The 23,103-nt window shown below is 36.0% G+C and overlaps 1 protein-coding gene across 6 annotated transcripts in view; it reads right to left on the bottom strand.

The window, feature by feature from the left end:
• MEF2A (myocyte enhancer factor 2A) overlaps positions 1–23,103 on the bottom strand; it is a 91,835-nt gene that overhangs the window by 13,390 nt on the left and 55,342 nt on the right. For 5 of the 6 annotated variants that reach the window (XM_007458468.1, XM_007458463.1, XM_007458465.1 and 2 more), the window contains one exon: positions 15,049–15,236. In XM_007458468.1, the coding sequence (XP_007458530.1) occupies positions 15,049–15,236 (188 nt within the window). The remainder of the gene's footprint in view (positions 1–15,048; positions 15,237–23,103) is intronic. The other variant, XM_007458467.1, reaches the window with a different exon arrangement.

Consider the following 23,103-nt stretch of genomic DNA (forward strand, 5'->3'; position numbering starts at 1 on the left):
CCTCCCTATTCCACCCCTCTAGGTGGTCACAAAGCACTGAGCTGATCCCTCTGTGCGTGTGATGAAGCTGCTTCCCACTATCTATTTTACAGCTGGTAGTGTTATGTATGTCAGTGCTAATCTCTCACTTCGTCCCAGCTTACCCTTACCCCTCCCGGTGTCCTCAAGTCCATTCTCTACATCTGTGTATTTATTCCTGTCCTGCCCCTAGGTTCATCAGAACCAAGTTTTTTTTTTTTAGATTCCATATGTGTTAGCATACGGTATTTGTTTTTCTCTTTCTGACTTACTTCAATCTGTATGACAGACTCTAGGTCCATCCACCTCATGACAAATAACTCAATTTCGTTTCTTTTTATGGCTAAGTAATATCCGATTGTATATATGTGCCACATCTTCTATATCCATTCATCTGTCAATGGACACTTAGCTTGCTTCCATGTCCTGGCTATTGTAAATAGTGCTGCAATGAACATTGGGGTGCATATGTCTTTTTGAATTATGCTCTTCTCAGGGTATATGCCCAGTAGCGGGATTGCTGGGTCATATGGTAGTTCTATTTTTCTTTTTTTAAGGAATCTCCATACTGTTCTCCATAGTGGCTGTATCAATTACATTCCCACCAACAGCGCAAGAGGGTTCCCTTTTCTCCACACCCTCTCCAGCATTTGTTTGTAGATTTTTTGATGATGGCCATTCTGAATGGTGTGAGGTGATACCTCATTGTGGTTCTGAATTGCATTTCTCTGATGATGAGTGATGCTGAGCATCCTTTCATGTGTTTGTTGACAATCTGTATATATTCTTTGGATAAATGTCTATTTTAGGTCTTCTGCCCATTTTTGGATTGGGTTTTTTTTTGATATTGAGCTGCATGAGTTCCTTGTACATTTTGGAGATTAATCCTTTGTTGCTTAGTTTGCAAATATTGCTCCCATTCTGAGGGTGGTCTTTTCATCTTGTTTATGGTTTCCTTTGCTGTGCAAAAGCTTTTAAGTTTCATTAGGTCCCATTTGTTTCTTTTTATTTCCATTTCTCTAGGAGGTGGGTCAAAAAGGATCTTGCTGTGATTTATGTCATAGAGTTTTCTGCCTATGTTTTCCTCTAAGAGTTTTATAGTGTCTGGCCTTACATTTAGGTCTTTAACCTATTTTGAGTTTAATTTTGTATACAGTGTTAGGGAGTGTTCTAATTTCACTCTTTTACATGTAGCTGTCCAGTTTTCCCAGCACCACTTCCTGAAGAGGCTGTCTTTTCTCCATTGTATATTCTTGCCTCCTTTATCAAAATAAGGTGACCATATGTGTGTGCTTTTAATCTCTGGGCTTTCTATGCTGTTCCATTGATCTGTATTTCTATTTTTGTGCCAGTACCATCTGTCTTGATTACTGTAGCTTTGTAGTATAGTCTGTAGTCCAGGAGCCTGATTCCTCCAGCTCCGTTTTTCTTTATCAAGATTGCTTTGGCTATTCAGGGTCTTTTGTGTTTCCATACAAATTGTGAAATTTTTTGTTCTAGTTCTGTGAAAAATGCCATTGGTGGTTTAATAGGGATTGCACTGAATCTGTAGATTGCTTTGGGTACTATAGTCATTTTCATAACGTTGATTCTTCCAATCCAAGAACATGGTATATTTCTCCATCTGTTTGTATCGTCTTTAATTTTTCATCAGTGTCTTATAGTTTTCCACATACAAGTCTTTTGTCTCCTTAGGTAGGTTTATTCCTAGGTAATTTATTCTTTTTGTTGAAGTGGTAAATGGGAGTGTTTCCTTAATTTCTCTTTCAGATTTTTCATCGTGAGTGTATAGGAATGCAAGAGATTTCTGTGCACTAATTTTGTATCCTGCTACTTTACCAAATTCGTTGATTAGCTCTAGTAGTTTTCTGGTAACATGTTAGGATTCTCTATGTATAGTATCGTGTCATCTGCAAACACTGACAGTTTTACTTCTCTTCCAATTTGGATTCCTTTTATTTCTTTTTCTCCTCAGACTGCTGTGGCTAAAACTTCCAAACCTATGTTGAATAACAGTGGTGAGAGGGCTCAACCTTGTCTTGTTCCTGGTCTTAGAGGAAATGGTTTCAGTTTTTCACAATTGAGAACGATGTTGGCTGTGGGTTTGTCATATATGGCCTTTATTATGTTGAGGTAGGTTTCCTCTATGCCTACTTTCTAGAGAGTTTTTATCATAAATGGGTGTTGAATTTTGCTGAAAGCTTTTTCTGCTTCTACTGAAATGATCATATGGTTTTTAGCCTTCAATTTGTTAATAGGGTGTATCACATTGATTGATTTACATATATTGAAGAATCCCTGCATTCCTGGGATAGACCCAACTTGATCATGGTATATGATCCTTTTAATGTGCTGTTGGGTTCTGTTTGCTAGTGTTTTGTTGAGGAGTTTTGCATCTATGTTCATCAGTGATATTGGCCTGTAGTTTTCTTTTTTTGTGTTATCTTTGTCTGCTTTTAGTATCAGGGTGATAGTGGCCTCATAGAATGAGTCTGGAAGTGTTCCTCCTTCTGCTATATTTTCCAAGAGTTTGAGGAGGATAGGTGTTTGCTCGTCTCTGAATGTTTGATAGAATTCACCTGTGAACCCATCTGGTCCTGTGCTTTGATCTGTTGGCAGACTTTTAATCACAGTTTCAATTTCAGTGCTTGTGATTGGTCTGTTTATATTTTCTATTTCTTCCTGGTTCAGCCTCGGAAGGTTGTGCTTTTGTAAGAATTTGTGCATTTCTTCAGGTTGTCCATTTTATTGGCATATAGTTACTTGTAGTAATCTCTCATGATCCTTTGTATTTCTACAGTGTCAGTTGTTACTTCTTTTTCATTTCTAATTCTGTTAAGTGTTAGCCATTTTTTTCTTGATAAGTCTGGCTAATGCTTTATCAATTTTGTTTATCTTCTAAAATAACCAGCTTTTAGTTTTGTTGATCTTCACTATTGTTTCCTTCATTTCTTTTTCATTTATTTCTGATCTGATCTTTATGATTTCTTTCCTTCTGCTAACTTTGGGGTTTTTTGTTCTTCGTTCTCTAATTGCTTTAGGTATAAGGTTAGGTTGTTTGAAGATTTTTCTTGTTTCTTGAGGTAGGATTGTATTGCTATAAACTTCCCTCTTAGAACTGCTTTTGCTTTTGCTGCATCCCATAGGTTTTGGGTTGTGTTTTCATCATCATTTGTTTCTAGGTATTATTTGATTTCTCTTTGTTTTCTTCAGTGATCTCTTGGTTATTTAGTAGAGTACTGTTTAGCCTCCATGTGTTTGTATTTTTTTAGTTTTTTTCCTGTAATTGATATCTAATCTCATAGCATTGTGGTCAGTAAAGATACTTGTTATGATTTCAATTTTCTTAAATTTACCAAGGCTTGATTTGTGTCCCAAGATATGATCTAGCCTGGAGAATGTCCCATGAGCACTTGAGAAGGAAGTGTATTCTGTTGTTTTTGGATGGAATGTCCTATAAATATCACTTAAGGCTATCTTGTCTAATGTGTCATTTAAAGCTTGTGTTTCCTTATTTATTTTCTGTTTGGATCATCTGTCCATTGGTGAAAGTGGGGTGTAAAGTCCCCTACTATGATTGTGTTACTGTCGATTTCCCCTTTTATGGCTGTTAGCATTTGCCTTCTGTATTGAGGTGCTCCTATGTTGGATACATAAATATTTACAATTGTTATATCTTCTTGGATTGATCCCTTGATCATTATGTAGTGTCTTTCTCTGTCTCTTGTAATAGTCTTTATTTTAAAGTCTATTTTGTCTGATATGAGAATTGCTACTCCAGCTTTCTTTTGGTTTCCATCTGCATGGAATTTCATTTTCCATCCCCTCACTTTCAGTCTGTATGTGTCACTTGATCTGAAGTGGGTCTCTTGTGGACAGCATATATATGTGTCTTGTTTTTTTATCAATTCAGCCAGTCTATGTCTTTTGGTTGGAGCATTTAATCCACTTACATTTAAGGTAATTATCGATACATATGTTCCTATTACCATTTTCTTAATTGCTTTGGGTTTGTTTTTGGAGGTTTTTTCCTTCATTCGTGTTTCCTGCCTTGAGAAGTTCCTTTGGCATTTGTTGTAAAGCTGGTTTGGTGGTGCTGAATTCTCTTAACTTTTACTTGTCTGTAAAGGTTTTAATTTCTTTGTCAAATCTGAATGAGATCTTTGCTGGGCAGAGTAATCTTGGTTGTAGATTTTTTCCTTTCATCACTTTAATTATATGCTGCCGCTCCTTTCTGGCTTGCAGAGTTTCTGTTGAAAGATCAGCTGTTAACCTTATGGGGATTCCTTTGTATGTTATTTGTTGCTTTTCCCTTGCTGCTTTTTCTTTGTATTTAAATTTTGATATTCTGATTAATATGTGTCTTGGCGTGTTTCTCCTTGGATTTATCTTGTATGGGACTCTGCACTTCCTGGACTTGACTGACTATTGCCTTTCCCATGTTAGGGCAGTTTTCAACTATAATCTCTTCAAATATTTTCTTAGACCCTTTCTTTTTCTCTTCTACTTCTGGGACCCCTATAATTCGAATGTTGGTGCATTTAATACGGTCCCAGAGGTCTCTGAGACTGTCCTCAATTCTTTTCATTCTTTTTTCTTTATTCTTCTCTGTGGTAGTTATTTCCACTATTTTATCTTTCAGGTCACTTATACGTTCTTCTGCCTCAGTTATTCTGCTATTGATTCCTTCTAGAGAATTTTTAATTTCATTTACTGTGTTGTTCATTGTTGTTTGTGGGCTCTTTAGTTCCTCTAGGTCCTTGTTAAACGTTTCTTGTATTTTCTTCATTCTACTTCCAAGAGATTGGATCATCTTTACTATCATCATTCTGAATTCTTTTTCCAGTATACTGCCTATTTCCTCTTCATTTGTTTGGTCTGGTGGGTTTTTATCTTGCTCCTTCATATGCTGCATATTTTTCTGTCTTCTCTTTTTGTTTAACATACTGTGTTTGGGGTCTCCTTTTTGCAGGCTGAAGGTTCGGAGCTCCCGCTGTTTTTGGTGTCTGTCCCCAGTGGGTGAGGTTGCTTCAGTGGCTTGTGTAGGCTTCCTGGTGGAGAGGACTAGTGCCTGTGTTCTGGTGGGTAGGGCTGGATCTTGTCTTTCTGGTGGGCAGGGCTGCGTCCAGTGGTGTGTTTTGAGGTGTCTGTGAACTTAGTATGATTTTAGGCAGCCTCTCTGCTAATGGGTGGGGTTGTGTTTCTGTCTTGCTTGTTGTTTGGCATGAGGCATCCAGCACTGGAGCTTGCTGGCTGTTGGGTGGAGCTGGGTCTTAGTGTTGAGACGGAAGTCTCTGGGAGAGCTCTCGCTGATTGATATTACGTGGGGCCAGGAGGTCTCTGATGGTCCAACGTCCTGAACTCGGCTCTCCCACCTCAGAGGCTCAGGCCTGACACCAGGCCAGTGCACCAAGAAGCCATCAGCCACACGGCTGTTGATGAATATGAGAAATATGAGCTCCCTGAACTGTTGAACCAGAACTGCTGTCTCTGAAGTGTTATTCTTGTGAGAATCTTCCATAATCAACTGTGCCTCTATGTATGTATTTTTAACTTTGTATTCTGAAACAGTTTTAGGCTTAGAGAGCAGCTGCAAAGAGAGCACACCACCACACACCTCATCCAGTTTCCCCCAAAGTTAACACCCTGAAGAAACAGGATGCAGTTGTCAAAATTGCATGTAGTAGTAACCAAAGCTATACTTTCCTTGGCTTTCAGTCTTTTCATGAATGTCTTTTTTCTGGTCCTGGATCAGATCCTGCATCTCACATGCCTTTAGCTGTCATGTATCCTTAGTCTCCACTGGTCAGGTATCTTGGAGATCATCCTTCAGTTTGGGTCCATCTGATATTTTCTCATAGTTAGACAGATAGCATGGACTTTTGGAAGAAGACCACAGGGATGACGTGATCCTCTTAGCACATGATATCAGAAGACACATGTCATCCCATTACCAGTGATGTTAACCTTGATCTTCTGGTTAAGGTAGTGTCTTCCAGGATTCTCCACTATAAAATCACTATTTTTCTTTTTGTAATCAACGATTATTTGGGGAGAGACATTCTGAGATTTATTAAATACCCCATTTCTCCTTAAATTTTTGCTAATTTTAGCATTCATCCATTGACTTTGCCTTCAAGGTCTGCACTGTGGTGTTACAATGGTGATTTGCCATTTCTCTCATTCTTTCTACCTGTATTAATTAGAATTCTTCTCTAAGGAAGAGTTGTCCCTTCTCCCTTTATTTATTCAATCAATTACTTAGTAACAGTCTCAGTATTTTTAATTCTTTTATTCCTCTTGTGTTATAATCCAATAATATTGTTATTTATTTTGTTGCTTAAATTGTTCTAGATCTGGCCACTGGGAGCTCCTCTGAAAGGTTGGGCTCCTCTGACTTTTGACATACATTTCCTTATACTCTGGCACCTCTGGCTCATTGTGTATTTTCCTGACCCTAGCTCTACAATCAATCACTTCTCCAAAGAGTCTTGATTCTTTTTATTGGAAAATAGTGTTTAAAAACTAAGATCTGAGTACAAGGTGTGCTCAGTTACCAGGTGTCATTGTTTTAAGACCCTCTCAGCAGTTACAGCTAGGAAATATATGATGTATACGAATTCATGTGTACACAACATCTATTTCTGTATCTATCTATCTGTATATATGTTAAAAAAAAAAAGTTCATACTGAAACCTCCAACTACAACCCTGAAAAACAGGGCTCTTTACAGCCTTCCCCACCCACATTGCTTTACTGTAAGTTTTTTCTCGAGAAACCTGGCTTTCTTTATCTACAATGTATAGTAGTTGCTTGTTTAAGGGTGTGTATGTGTGTAACAAATTTACCATCTTGAGCACTGTGATTTCATGCAATTTTTTTGGTCTCCATACTTATGGTATCCAGTCAGAACAGTTTCCAAAGTTATTTAGAGCAGCTCTTTCTTCCTCATCCCCTTCAGTATCATCATATCACTCATTTGTAATAACGTTATATTCATGTATCATGGTCTGTATTTCATCTTGGGTTCCCCTGGAATCCTGGTTGACTTTTTTTAATGGCATATAGTAAAAAAATCACTCTTTGTATTGTACAGTTTTGTAGGTTTTAACAAAAGCATAGATTCATGTATCGAACAATACAGTATCACAGATAGTTCCATCCCCTCAAAAATTCCCTTATACTACCCCTTTTGTATTCAACTCCTCTCCCCACCCCTGGCAACCACTTATCTGTTTTGCATTTTCCATTATGAAATATAAATGTAATCATATATATACTATGTAGTCTTTGGGATCCAGCTTCTTTCACTTAGCAAAATTCATTTAAGATTCATTTATATTGTTGTGAATAAATACTTCATCCCTTTTGTATTACTGAGCAATATTCTTTTGTATGGATGTACCAGGGTGTGTATACCTATTTATTTGCTGGAAGGACATCTGGGTTGTTCTCACTTTTGGGAGATTAAGAAAAATATAAGTTTTTTATATAAGTATGGTTTTCAATTCACTTGAGTAAATACTCTAGGAGCAGGATCGTTGGGTTGTATGACAAGTATATATTTAACTTTATAAGAAGTTGCAAAAATGTTTTCCAAAGTAGCTGTACCATTTTGAATTCCAAGCAGGAATACATGAGAATTCTTGTTGCTCTGCATCCTCACCAGAACTTGGCATTTTTAGTTTTTTGGTTTTGTTTTTGTAATTTTAGTCATTCTAACAGGTGTGTAGTTGTATCATTCTGGATAAAAATCTTTTACTAGATAGGTGATTTTGCAAATATTCTCTCCTTATCTGTAGATTGTCTTTTTATTCTCTGAACAGGGCCTTTTCATGGAGTGAAACTTAAATTTTGTTAAATACCAATATATCAATTTTTTCTTTATGGATCATGCTTTTGATGTTGTAATTCTCCAATGTTTTCTTCTAGAAGTTTCAGAGTTTTGTTTTACATTTGGATCTATAATACATTTTAGGTTAATTTTTGTATAAGCTATGAATTATACATCGAGGTTCTGTTTTTGCATATGGATGCTAAATTGCTGCAGCCCCATTAGTTGTACTGACTATCCTTACTCCACCGAATTGCCTTACTACCTTTGTAAAAAACCAACTGAATATATTTCTGTGGGTCTATTTTCTGGGCTCTCTGTTTTGTTCTTTGACCTAATGTGCTCATCTTTTTGCCAGTATCACACATTATTATTGTAGCTTTATTGTAGGTCTTGAAACCAGTTAGTCTTAGTCTTCCTATTTTGTTCTCTTTCAAAATTGTTTTGGCCAATGTAGTTCCTTTGCCTTTCCATACATATTTTAGAACTGGCTTGTTGATATCTACAAAAAACCTTGCTGTGATTTAAACTGGGGTTGTGTTTTAATCTGTTGACCAATTTAGGAAGAAGTGACATCTTGACAATATTGAGTCTTCAAACCCATTAATATGATATCTCTCTCTATTCATCTGGCTCTTTGATTTCTTTCAACAATGTTTTATAGTTTTAGCATGAAAATCATGCAAATATTTGGTGAGATTTGTAGGCATTTTTTGAGTAATATTTAAATGGTATTTTAAAATTTCATATTCCAATTGTTCACTGGAAGTTTTTTTGTAGGTTCTTTTATGCTTTTCTACATAAATATTATCTTCTGTGAACAGAGACAGTTTAACTTCTTTCTTCCCACTGTGTATACATTTTATTTATTTTTATTGCCTTACTGTTTCATCTAGGACTTCCAGTACAGTGTTGGATATGAGTGGGAGAACAAACAACACTGTCTAGTTCCTAATATTATTTTACCAAAAGACTGTCTCCCCCTTATTAGGTACATTAGTTGTAAAATTTCTGAAAATACTCTTTATTAGGTTAAAAAACTTCCTCTCTTCTCCTAGTTTGATGAAAGTTATTTTTATTATGAATAAAAGTTGAATTCTGTTAACATGGTAAATTATATTGATGAATTTTCAAATTTAGAATCAGCCTTGTATTCCTGAAATGAAACCCACTTGGTCTTAATATATTATCCTTTTTAATATACTGATGAATTTATTTACTAATAAACTAATATTTGTTGAGGATTTTATGTCTAGAGTTCATGAGGGATACTGGCTTATACTTTTTTTGTAATGTCTTATTCTGATTTGTATTAGAGTAATGCTGGTCTAAAAAAATGAATTGAAAGGTGTTCCCTCCTGGGACTTCACTTGTGGCGCAGTGGATAAGAATCCGCCTGCCAATTCAGGGGACACGGGTTCGATCCCTGCTCTGGGAAGATCCCACATGCCCTGAAGCAACTAAGCCGGTGCACCACAACTACTGAGCCTGCGCTCTAGACCCCGCGAGCCACAACTACTGAGCCTGCGGGCCTAGAGACTGTGCTCCACAACAAGAGAAGCCACCGCAAGGAGAAGCCCGTGCACCGCAAGGAAGAGTAGCCCCCCTTGCCAAAACTAGAGAAAGCCTATGTGCAGCAACCCAACGCAGCCAAAACAAAAATAAAATTAAATCTTAAAAAAAAGAAAAGGTGTTCCCTCCTTGCCTCTATTCTGAAAGAAATTATGTAGAATTGATATCATTTCTTCTTAAATGTTTGGTAAAATTTGGCAGTAAAACTCTGCATCTGGAGGGTTTTTTTGGAAGGTTTTAAAACTAGGAATTCAATTTCTTTAATAGATATTTACTATTTATGTTAACTATTTCTTCTTCAGTGAGTCTAATAATTCTTTGGTAATTTGTATTTTTCAAAGAATTTACCCATATCATCTAAACTATCAAATCTATTAGAATAGAGTTGTTTGTAGTATTCCCCTTGCCCCCTTTTTAAGTTGTAGTGTTGTTTTGTTTTTAGATTAGCTGTTATACAATAATTGTTTGTAGTATTATTCTGTAGCTTATCTTCTGTACAATAATCGTTTGCAGTATCTTTTAGTATCTTTTGGGTTATGTAACCTCTTTCATTCTTAATATTGATAACTTGTGTTCTTCTCTTTTTCTTCAGTAACCTTGACTAGAAATTTAGCAGTTTTATTGATGTTTAAAAAAAAAAACAGCCTTTGGTTTGATTCCTTTTCTCTACAGTCTGTTTTAAGTTTCGTTAATTTCTGCTCCTCATTTTTTTCTTTTCTTCTGGTTCCTTTTGGGTTAAGTTTGCTCTTCTTTCCCTAATTTCTTAAGGTAGAAGATTAGCCTCTTTATATGGGATTTTTTCTTTTCTTTTTTTAAATATAGGCATTTGCAGGTATAAATTTCCCTCTACCCCTGTTTGTGTTTCATTTTCATTCATCTTTAATGCTATGAATTTCCCCTCTCAACGCTACCCTAGGTGGTCCCTAAAATTCTGATATGCTATATGTATTTCAAATTTTCCCTTGAGATTTCCTCTTACACCCATGAGTTATTTAAAAGTATGTTATTTAATTTCTATATGTGGAGATTTTCCTGTTGTCTTCCTGTTACTGATTTTATTATGCTCAGAGACTGTAATTTGTATGATTGAAATTTGCTAAGGTTTGTTTTATGGCACAGGATATGGTCTAAATTGCTGAATGTACCAAGTGCCCTTAAGAAGAATGTGTGTTCTGCTATGTGAAGTGAAGTGTTCTATAACTGTCTCTTACATCAGGTTGGTTAATATTGCTCAGGTCACCTAAACCCCTAACTGATATTTCTGCCTACTTGTTCTATCAATTACTGAGAGAAGAGTGTTGAAGGTTCCAACTACAATTGTGGATTTTTCTCTTCCACCTTTTAGCCGTATCAGTTTTTGCTTTATGTATTTTGAAGGTGTGCTGTTAGGTGCATACACATTAAAGATACTTATTTCTTGGAATATGGACTATGTAATATCCTTCTTTATCCTTGATAATATTCCTTATTGTGAAGTCTACATTGCCTGAAATTAATATGGCTACACTAGCTTTCTTTTGGTTAATGTTTGCATGGTATATTTTTTTCCATCCTTTTACCTATGTCTTTATATTTAAAGTGGATTCTTATAGACAGTGTACTGTATGATCTTCCTTTTTTAACCAATCTGACATTTTGTCTTTTAACTGATGTTTATGACCACATTTACTTGTATAGTTGGATTAAAATCTACAATCTTGCTAGCTATATTTCATTTGTTCCATCTGTTCTTTATTATTCTTTTTCTCCCATTTCTTGGGCTACTGGAGCATATTTTATGTTTCTATTTTATCTCCTCTATTGACTTATTTATACCTCTTTTTATTTCATATAGCTGTACTAGGGTTTACAATATACATCTTCAGTTAATTGGAGTTCACCTTCAAATATACACCTCATCATGTGTAAAGACCTACAACAGTATATTTCTAATCCCTCTGCCGTCATTTTATTTTTACATGTGCTATAAACACAAAAGTCATTGCCACTATTTTTGCTTTAGAAAGCCAATTATCTTTTGGGGCAAGTAAGAAGAGGAAAAACACCCAGATCCTGGTTTCTAATATCATTCTCCAATAAAAGGAACCAAGGTTCCTCAGAGAAATGCCTGATTCCAGGACTGGGGCAGGAAATACACAAGATGAGCCTGGAGCATTCTGTAGTAACCAGAGAATAAAATAGTAACCCCCACTTTCCTCCCTGCCAAAAAAACCCCACAAAGATGAGGGTACATAAAAGGGGCACAGGAACCATTTGAACAGTCCTCAACAGCTAAAGCTGGAACAGTCTGAGCAACAGAATAAACTAATATTGGTATTGACAGAATCATATATTAACAGAATTTAGTATTATAACCCAAAGTATAAAATAAATGTCCATGAGTCCATATTAATATTCGCTATAAATAAATGATTAAATAAATGAGAGAGAACAGATAAGTCACCTGTGCAGAAGAACTACAAATAATGTATGTAGATAGTCTGCCCTCAAGGAGGTAGGAGAATAACCTCCACTACTCCTTAGGTGTGGGCCTTGCACAGTAACTTCCTTCTACAGAGGACAGTATGGGAAGGGGGAAAAGAGTAGCCAGTGAAATACTACACCAGCAAGATGACCAAAGTGATCAACAGTCATGTTGATAGTATGTACCCTTGATATAATGTGATGAAAATGGCACTTTAGTTCGACAGCCTTCCTCCCCCAAACACATAACACCAGTCTAATCATGAGAAAAACATCAGAAAAACCACAATTTAGGAACATTCTACAACATATCTGACCAATACTGAGAACTGTCAAGGTCATTAAAGTCTTAGAGAAACTATCACAGCCAAGAAGAGCCTAAAGAGACATGACTACTAAATGCAATGTTGTATTCCTGGTTTGGATTCCAGAACAGAAAAAGACACGGGGTTAACAACTAAGGGTATCCTAATAAAGTGTAGACTTTAGTTAATAATAATGTATCAATATGGATTCATTAGTTGTAACAAATGTACCATACTAATGTAAGATGTTAATCACAGGAAAAATTGGGTGTGCAGCATATGGGAACTTTCTGTACCACCTTTGCAATCTTTGTATAAATTTAAAACTGTTCTAAAATTAAAGTTTATCAAATGAAGGACAAAATGAATTTTATTTTATCTTCATTTATTCCATTTCCATTGTTCTTTATTTCTTTGTATAGACCCAAGAGTTTGCTGGTAGCATATTCCTTCTTCCAAAGAAAATCCTTTAACATTTCTTGTAGGGTATGTCTGCTGGCAATAAATTCCCACAATTTTTTTTTGAGAATGTTTTTATTTCTCTTTCATTTCTTGAAAGGTATTTTTGCTGGGTACAGAATTCTAGGTTGAAAGTTTTTTGGTTTTCGTTTTAATTTCAGCACTTTAGATTACTCCACTGTTTTGTAGCTTGCATAGTTTCTGAAAAGAAGTATGGTGTAAATTCTTATCTTCATTCCTCTATTTATTTATCTGTCTCTTTTCCCTGGTTGCCTTTAAGATTTTCCTCTTTGTCTTCTGTTTTAGCAGTCTGAGTGTGTGTGTGTTTGGTGTTGGTTATTATTTCTTCAAACACATTTCTTCTGCTATGTTCTCTCTCTCTCTTCTCTTTTTGGAATTCTAATTATAAACATGTTAAATCATCTGAAAAAGCCCCACACATATTAGAGGCTTTTTTCTGTTTTTTTTTTGTTTTGATTCTTCTCTTTATATTTCAGTTTGGGTAATTCCTACTGACCTGAAGACCTGTAACAGGTCTTTCCTCCTGCTAGGCCTTTAGTACAGAGTTTGAGTTAATTTAATTAAGAACTGGGCTGGGTTTGAGCTTCACTGTTGCTATGGTTACCCTCAGTGTATCCACCACAGGCCTCAAATCCCTCTGGTGGGAATGGAAGATTGGTTGGCTAGAGGTTTTTTGTTTACTTGTTTTTTCCCCAAAGACTGCTCATCCGCAGTTTTAAGCCTTCCCTTTTGTGCTGTGCCTCAGGCTGCAGCCTTCTCAGAAATTCTGCCATGTTCATGACATTGTTCCTGCTCCTCCACCATGGGCTGAGAGTTTTCCTTGTCCATTTCCCCAGATACAATGGGAATTCGCCAATGCCTAAGGATGACCATTTATGTCATTCATCTCCTCACAGATTAAGACTTCTGTTCCACAGGAGTGAAAGGGGAGAAGGACCCAGGCAAAACTTTTTGCCCCTAGTGCAGTGGCTGCTCTTCCCCTCTCTTCCCATTGTACACCACAGAGGAGACTTTTTCAGGATATTCCCAATTTTTTCTGTGAGCACCCAGTGGGGTTCATGGAGAAAAAGCCTGCAAGCGGGCTCAAGACTCTCCCTACATAGCAGTCCCAGGGGTTTTACAGAGTCCTGCCAGTGAACACTTGGCCTCCAGCAATTCACCAATCACCCTAGCTTAATTCTTATTATCTGTGTCTTGCCCAGATAAAGTCAGTGCTCCAATGTCCTCTCCCTGCAGTATCTGTCTCTCCCTAGAGTCTAGGCCAGTTGTTTGCCCTGAAATCTCAGCACTACAATGTGTTCAAGGAAAACTATGAAATTGTTTGTCCAACATTTTTTCAGTGTAAGGCTGGGAGCAAGTTTCCAGTTTTCTGTATCTCCGAATGAAAAAGCACTTTGTTTTTTGACTTAAAGGGTTTTGGTTCTGGCTCTCTTTTGTGCTACCTTGGACCAGTACTAACCTTCCCTTGGTTTCCTTATCTTACCTGCCAAGATCACTGTTTGAGAATCAAATGATACAATGCATATAAAGATGTTTGGGAATCTATAAATCATTATACAATGTAGAATTATTATCTAAAGCCTGATAGCATTACTTTCACTTAGCAAACAATCAAATGGCCAGTTTAGCAGCTGCATAGTAGGAAGACCACCTGACACATCACATTGATTGTTAGTAGTCAAACAGTTGCTAAAATCAGAATGGTTTTAAAACTTACATATATATTCTAACTATTTTCTACAGAAAGCTAAGCCGGGTAGACATATTTTCCCCTTCTTATAAACACAGGATTCAAAAGCAAATGAGGCTGGAACATTGTTAAGGGCTGGGGTGGGCAGACCTGTATTCTTATAAGAGTTAAATGGGAAGGTTATTTGAGAAGGAATAAACAAAAATTATGAGAACAACTCATCCAAGTTTTTATGCATTCTTTCCTATTCTACAATAGTTCTCTTTGTTATGCAGAATTTTCTAACAAATAATTTAGTATTTCTCTTACAGAAAAGTGTGTGAAAAAATTACTCAAAGTATGCAGAGCACAGAGAAGAAGTACTTAAGTCAGGTTTAATTTATCAAATTGAGGATGAGATCTTTAAGCAAAGATTCCAGTTTGGTAAATTAAAATTAACATAATAACTTCTCCATATTTAGCTTTAATTTTAAATAACCATTAGGTAGATTTATTTCCTGTTTTTTCATAATCTGATTCCTCGGTATTTAAAATAGCCTTGTCTCTTCAAATGCTAATTTCAAATAGAAATACTTATTAGGAAAAGGTCTAGAGTCTATGGAAGTACAGTAAATTGCAAAGGAGAATATACACTATGTATAAAATACATGTTTTAAAGAATGAAATTGAAGAAAGGTTTAACGTACCAGTGGAGGCATCATGCCCTTGCTTGAAGGGGGGATGACAACTCGAAGATCTGGTTTTCGACTGTTCATTCCAAGACTGCCACCACCTGGAGGAGGGGGAGACTTTGTAGGCATAACTTTGCCTAAACTATTTGCACCAGTAGTTCCAATCAAATTTGGAGAAGCTCTTGAGTTTACAAATCCATTCCCTGGAAAAAAGAAATACCATTCATTAACATGAAACGAGTCATTAAAATACTGTGGTACAAATATGATGCAAGTTTTCCCCAGTCCCAGTTTCAAGTGAATTTTATAATAAAACTCATGAATATCTAATCATGTCATCTTTGAATATTTTAAAAATAAGCAAAGAGAGTGAAGCAAGTCTGAAATACATATGAAGTTTAAGACTAATGCCACTTGTTTCCAGTCTTACTGCGTGGACCTGCTGACAGAAACTTAAAACACAAAATATGTTTCTAATGGGCATCTCCTATTGGGGACCAAGATAATGGGGATATATAAGAAGATGCCTGAGACCAGCCTATTCATTCATTCTCACGACAACAAAGGCACTCCTACTAAGTTCTGGGCACAGAACTAGGTATCAGGGCATCTCCTTCACTAAAGCTTATTTAGCACTCAGCTCTAATGCCTTATTTTCACCAAGTACTTCTTCCTTATAGCTCTACCTGTACCTGTTCTGTTCTTTAGCTACCATTAAGGTCTTCTTTAAGTATTTGTTATTTATCTGACTTCAATCAACTAATTCCTACTTTTTAACTTTCCCTAAAGAATTGTCTATCTTTCTTAGAGAGGAAATAAGGAAAAAGATACAGTGTGGTATAGGTTCTATTGTATATACACAGTACTTTTGGGCACCAGTTGAGACAGAAAATTAATGTAAGGGATCATCCCTATTTTCATGGATATTGCAGTCATTCTAGTCCTCCTCATGTGTAGCCATGTGGTTTGGGTAGGGCTGACTCCACTTCAATCCCCCTTGCCACAGATATTACAGTACACAGATGTTAATTTAAGGGCACCGAATAAAAGAAAACTTTGTTGGCTTAAGAATTACACTCCTAGTGTTTATTACAAGCTGACCAAAAACGAAATATTCAGAATAGTGAACTAGAAGTTCCTGGAGGGCTGAAGAGGCCTCTTGAATTCTCTAGGTGGGACTCAGCATTCACACATCAATAGTAGCAACCATCTTAAATCAGACAACACAGAACTACCTTTACAATTTAGAAATAAACTTTTAAATGTCTATTAGGTGTAGAGCACTATGCAGTGAGGAGGTTATAGGAAGGGATTAAAAAAAAAACCCTGCATGGTCTTCAAGCAGCTTTTTACCTAGTTAGCAATAACAGGCATACACCACAGAGACATGAAGATGTCAAAATTATACTTAACATTAACACAATGAAATGTAACCACACAAAATTTACAAGGAAATAGAAAGCAAAGCACTGATACAGGCATGTGGGCTTTTAATTAGGGAAGGCTTTGTGGGATCAACTATTTAAGCAGTCTGAAAGGGCAAAAGATGACAGAAGGCAGGCATTATGAATAAATGTGAAAAAAATACACTAAAGCATGAATGAACAAAGTGTGACTAAGGAATGGTGGGGCAGATAAGCACAGAGTCCATGGCTTCAGCGACTGTCACAAGGAAAGGGCAGTTGTATTTATTCTGTTCTTTTCCTTCCAGTATAAAGCAAAAAAGACAACTTTAGAATCCTCCAAAAAGGACTTCCCTGGTGGCGAAGCGGTTAGGAATCTGCCTGCCAATGCAGGGGACATGGGTTCGAGCCCTGGTCCAGGAAGATCCCACATGCTGCGGAGCAACTAAGCCCATGCGCCACAACTACTGAGCCTGCGCTCTATAGCCTATGAGCCACAACTACTGAGCCCATGTGCCACAACTACTGAAGCCCGTGTGCCTAGAGCCCATGCTCTGCAACAAGAGAAGCCACTGCAAGAAGCCCATGCACTGCAACAAAGAGTAGCCCCCACTCACCGCAACTAGAGAGAGCCCACATGCAACAACGAAGACCCAATGCAGCCAAAAATAAATTAAAAAAAAAAAGAATCCTCCAAAAATAAACAGACACCAGATATTACAAATATATATACATGTCTGTGTTAAATACATGCAGGGACTAACCAAAACTAAGTATCTGCTGTGTGCTTAACACTGGCCTAAAACCTTCCTAAAATCTCACCCTGAGAAGACTATTCTAAGAAGTGAAATGTAGTACAATGAGTACTGTAATGAGTTAATGACAAAAACCAATTATGTACTGCACATATTTTTCAGTTTAAGAGCTTTTGTATTGGGTTATCAGATCATTTTAATTCTATGAAAGTTTCCTGAATGGAAGAGAAATATTTAAACCCACTAAAATCAACATAGTGTTTGGCAGTTTATAAAACATTCTCAGGAACAGAATATATAACGAATAGGGTCAATTGATGAATAGATATGTAAATTCTAAAATTAAAAAATATAATTAGAAAGAGATTAAGTTCTTGAAGTTCTGCTGAAGGAAATGAATACTTCAGTATATTTGCTTATATTAGATTTTGAAAAGGTATGTTATTTAGGTGAATTATTTATATGAGAAACTAAAAATTAATGTTTTGCTAATGTGATATAATCAACTTTGTTGGATCCTAACCAGAACATTTTCAAGGGACAAAGAAAACAGAGAAGTGAGGTGCGGCACTTAGGAACTGGCCTGTATCTCTTCAGCACTTGTCATTCAAAATGTTGGGATTCCAGATGATCAGTGCTTCTTTCCCCCTCCAGCTTACTCTCACCCAATTCCTCTTGCTTTCTCCAAAACTTTTACCAAGTGACCTACCATTTTTAATTCATTATGTGATTTAATTTTGTTGTGGGGACTGATACTTCAGTTAACCTTATGAGGTTATTTCCTGCATTCTGCTTCCATTATCTTGAAGGGGTATGTATTAAATCTGGGCTGAATCTCCTTTCCACACCCCAGAAAGCAATTTCCTGCACTCTGTTAAGCTTCAGAAAGCAGTGCTGTTATAAAAAACAAGCTCTGCACTAGGCCATCCCCTGTGGAGCAGAGCTCATCCACGAATTGGGCAGAGGTTAACTGCTAAGCAAGTCATCTGGATATAAAATGCTCATGAAATAATTTTATACAAAAACCTGAAGGTTTAACAGAAGCCAGTAGAAAGTAAGTACAAATTAAAAATGCTTCTCTTAAATACTGGCATAAATGTGTGTTCTTAATTTCTCTGATAATATATAGAAGGTTCTTATTTACTTGATTTGCACTCAAATCTGAAGGATAAAGCAGTATTTCCTCTCAAATACATTATAAGATGATGCAAAGGTGTAATTTAGAAAAACGCATTATTAAGAAGCACTAATGTGCTTTTCCCATGTGGAATCTATGACGCTTTTCAGCTAGACGTGGTACCATAGTAACCCATGAGAATCAAATTACAAGAATGAAAGGGGACCTAAAAGCACGATATTTCAGAGTATAAAGTCAGAGTCTGCAGCAGACGATTACAGGATGATGTAAGAGTTTGGTAACTTGCCAGATTGAAACAAGATAATCTTATATGCACCATTTGTTATTTTGTGGAGTGTAGTGATATACTTCCTAATGTGTGCCTTCTTACCTCCTGTTCATTTTTTATGACAAAAATGAAGATATTGTTGGGATAGACTTTTGAGGTATATACTTTAAGGATATAACTCATCTTGTCACAGCCTACAAATTTAGGAATAAAGTACTGATTCTAAATGAATAAACCCAATTTAATGTGACTTTTGTTAAAATGTGTTTTGAAGCTTTATGATAACTTATGCCCTGACACAAATGTGACAAAAATGCTTTCGAGCAAACTGCATACTAATGCTTTCAGAAACTTGACAAAGCTGATCTTAATTATGGTCCTACAGCTCTAAGACAAGTCATTCAATTATATCAATCTGGCTTCTATTTCAGAATATTGTATCATCTGAAATACTGCACTGAAGTGGCTGGAAAGCACTCCCATGTTCTTAATACTACTCTTTTAGGGCTATTACTATGAATCTATTTGAGAAGTTGAACTGACATGCAAAGGACTTTGAAAATCTCAAAAGATTCTGAAAAATTCATCCAAAGCAAGGTTCAAGAATTAATTTTATCATATTTGACAAATTTTTCATAAAATCTGACAAACTTTCAGCTGATTATTCAATAAATAGGTAAATAAATAACAATATACTTTAAAAGTCTATAAAATTATGTCATTTGTACAAAGAAGTGAATGAGGTTTCTAAAATTTAAAAAGACCATGGGTTTTAAAATCACTGATGACATATTTACTTGACTCAGTGGAAATTCCTATATGATGAACAACATGGATTCTGTCCATTAGAAACTTATGATCCAAAACAATCATGAGATTCTGGTTCTTCTGTATTCCCTCTCAATCTCTCCTATGTACACAGCCCCAAAGAGGCTACATGTCTCCTTCTCTTTCAGAGACTTCATGTATCCCCATGGCTTCAACCACTGCCTCAATATGACTCTTAAATCTGTAGTTCTGCTTTCTGTCTCCTAATTTCCAGTCCACATGCAACTATCTGGTGGGCACTGTTCCCCAGATATGCTGCTGTCATTTCAAACTCAACCTGTTTTAAACACCTGTACTACTGTCATCCTCCATCACTTCCATCCCCACTTTCACAGAGCTATCAAGCATTGCTATTCTTTCTTTATAATGCCTTTCTCCTTACCCATCTCTTCTTTTTAACTGCCACTGCCTCTGCTATAATGCAAATCCTTATTACCTTCACCCAACCCATATCAACTCCAAGAGCTTGTTGAGCTCTTTCTAGTCCAGTGTATTTTTTTCTCTTTCTCAACATGTTTTTTAAAAAGTGAAACTGCTGGATTTGGGCAATTTTACATTATGCTTGATCTTTGAACAGAGGCCCAAAGTTAAAAAGAGTTCCCAAAGTCATCTGAATTACAGTATTATCTGAGTATTAAATGTAAATTCTCAGTAGACAAATTTACCTAGTAAACCATAAGCAATAAGCAGATTGCCTCCATGAAAGATATATACAATTTACAATACATACAAAACTAGCAGGTTTTATTTGGACGATAACATAGACAAAATACAAAAAATCACTTTACAAGGAAAAAAACAAAAGAATGCTCTAATTTACTATAATAATTTTATGACTATAGATGTATCATATCAATATAGCATCACAGAAAGTTCAGAAACTAGAAAACAGGAGGGAAAACACATACTTCCACTATTCTAACAAAACTATTATAATGATTTTGGATTTCTTATTTTGTCTTCCATGTGTATATAGTTTGCATAGTTTTAAATCACAACTAAAAATTGGAATTCAGTTGAAATTTTTAATTTACTTAATTTTTATACTGTTGAATATGTTGATATTTTCCTATTATTCCCTACTATAAATAAAGTTGCAATGAACCTTTGCATAGTCTGACTGATTTCTTTAGGAGAGATTCCTAGAAATGGGATTACTAGGCTTAGAGGAAAACAGGTTCTTATGACTACTGAAACATCTTGTCAAAAACTTTCTAGAACGACTGTTACTAATTTCCTATGCCACAAACACATAACCAGATCATCAGTTTCACCCACCTTCATCAGCTTTCCATGTCACAATAAAAGTGGTAATAGTTGGCAATTACTAGGTGGGGTTGTTTTTTTTTTTTTTTTTTTTTTTTTTGCATTTTTATTTGAATCTCATGATTACTATCAATGATGAACATGCTTTTCAATTTTTAAAATACTAGTTGGGTTTCTTTTTTGAATTGTACATTTAAGTACATTAAATGCCTATTCATTTATCAAATATTTCCCTAAATGTGGCCTGTATTTTATTTTACTTTTTCTCTTAAGAATGAGAAAAATCTAATATCTCACATAAGACTTGGGGAAAAGTGGTAGCAGGCTCAGTGCCTTCAACAGCTCAACACAGAGGACCCAGTCTTTCCAGCTTTCCACTTTGCCATCCTCAGCTTGTTGGCCTGTCCTTTTATACTGACTTGCTTCATTATCTCAAGATGAAGCTGCATATCTAGCTGCCAATGCAGACAATAATGTTCAAAGATTCAAAACACTGCCAAATCTTTGTGAGTGTGAATGTATGTGTGTGTGAACTTTCTTCTCTCTAGATTTCAGAATTAAGAGTATAACTACAATGCACATTACATTCTCATAGTTTTAAAAGTGCCTCCACATTTGTGATTATATAATTACTTTTTTATATCAAAGTATTATATTTTTTTAAAAACTTTTAATATAATACATATACAGAAAGGTGTACAAAACAAAAACTTAAAAGATTAAGGATTTATCATATGAACCATGTAACCATAGAACCCCAAAGAATATTGCTAGTTTCTCTAATTGGGCCCCAAAAATACTCCTATTGTTCCACCTACAAAGTGGCATATATCATGACTTTTACAGTAACTTCGTGTTTTTTATAGCTTTACCATCTACCTACACAGACATCCTTAAAACTATAGCTTTGCTCATCTGCTTTTCAAACTTTATGTAGATAGAATCATTTAGTATTTGCATCTATCTTCTTTCATTTGTATTAGTTTGGTGAAATTCATCCATGTTGTTGATTACTGCCATAGTTCCTTCATTTTCATTGCAGTGCAGTATTATTCACGTAAAGGTACTATCACATATTCATCCACTCTACTACTGACAGAAATCTGAATTATTTCTAGATGCTGGCTGTAACAAATAATGCCATGCACATTCCATATCTCTTGGTGCTCATGGTGCATATATGCATTTCTCTAGTATATAACTATGAGAGAAAATGCTGGGTCATGGAATACACATATTTACAACTTTAGTAGATAATGTCAAAATGATTGCACCAATTTGTACTGCCATCATCAGTGTATGAGAGTTTGGGCTTTTCCATACCCTTGTTAACACCTGGTATTATCTATTTTGCTTTAGCCGTTCTCGTGGGTACCTAATGCTGTCTGTGGTTTTAATTTTGCATTTCCTTGATTACTGAATCAAGCATCTTTTCACACATTTATTAGACACCTGGATAGCTTCTTTTGTGAAATGTCTGTGTTCTCATACACATTGAGACTTAAATTTCTCTTAAAGCACAGCTTTACCTGTATCCCACATGGGTTCTAAAGGGCTTCTTGAATCTACGGCTTGATGTGTTTTATCAGGTTTGGAAAATTCTGTGATTATCTCTTCAAATACCACTTCTGGCCAATTTTCTCTCTTTTTGCCTCTGGGACTCCAATTTTAAGTATGTTAGACCTTCTCACTGTATCCTCTAGGTCTTACTCTTCTTTTGAATTATCCATCCTTTTATGTCTCAAAAATTCTGAATATTGTTCCTGTCTTTTAGTTCACCAATTCTCACTCACTGGATGGGTTATTAAACCCATCCAGTCAGTTCTTAATACTCTTTTTTTAGTTCTAAAATGTCCATTTTTAAAGTTTCCAGTTCTCCGCCAAAATTCTTAATCTATTTTTTATCTTCCTGATACAGTAAATATTGTTATGTTAAAGTCAAAGTCTGTGCCTAATAACTCCAAGATCTGGAGTTCCCAGGAGGCAGGTTCTACTGTCCATTTTTTTCTGCAGGCTTTCATTTATGTTGTACTGCTCCTGACTGTGCCTAGTTAGATCTGCTTGTAAGTCAAGTACAAATAATAAGGCCTGGGATGGTGTTTTACCCTTATATTACTGGGGACCCTAACAATAAATCACCACAATCTAACTTCAAGAAGTGGGATGATGCAAATAGGATATGTATCTACTATGAGGGACTGATAACCTCTGATTCATGCTACTTCTACGGTCCAGCCTTTTAGGGACTCAATCCAAAGTGAGAAGAATATACTAGGCCCTCCCAATTCTTTGTGGGCCCTGGGCTCACCTCTTTGAGTCTCTGTCATTCCCTGGATCTTGAGCCAATAATTCCTCATTACCTTATTAGCTCTGAAATGCTTTCAAGCAGATTTAAAAAAATACTCTGCCTAG

The sequence above is a fragment of the Lipotes vexillifer genome, unplaced genomic scaffold, assembly GCF_000442215.2.
Source record: "Lipotes vexillifer unplaced genomic scaffold, Lipotes_vexillifer_v1.1 scaffold626, whole genome shotgun sequence".
In the NCBI taxonomy this organism is placed as follows: domain Eukaryota; kingdom Metazoa; phylum Chordata; class Mammalia; order Artiodactyla; family Lipotidae; genus Lipotes; species Lipotes vexillifer.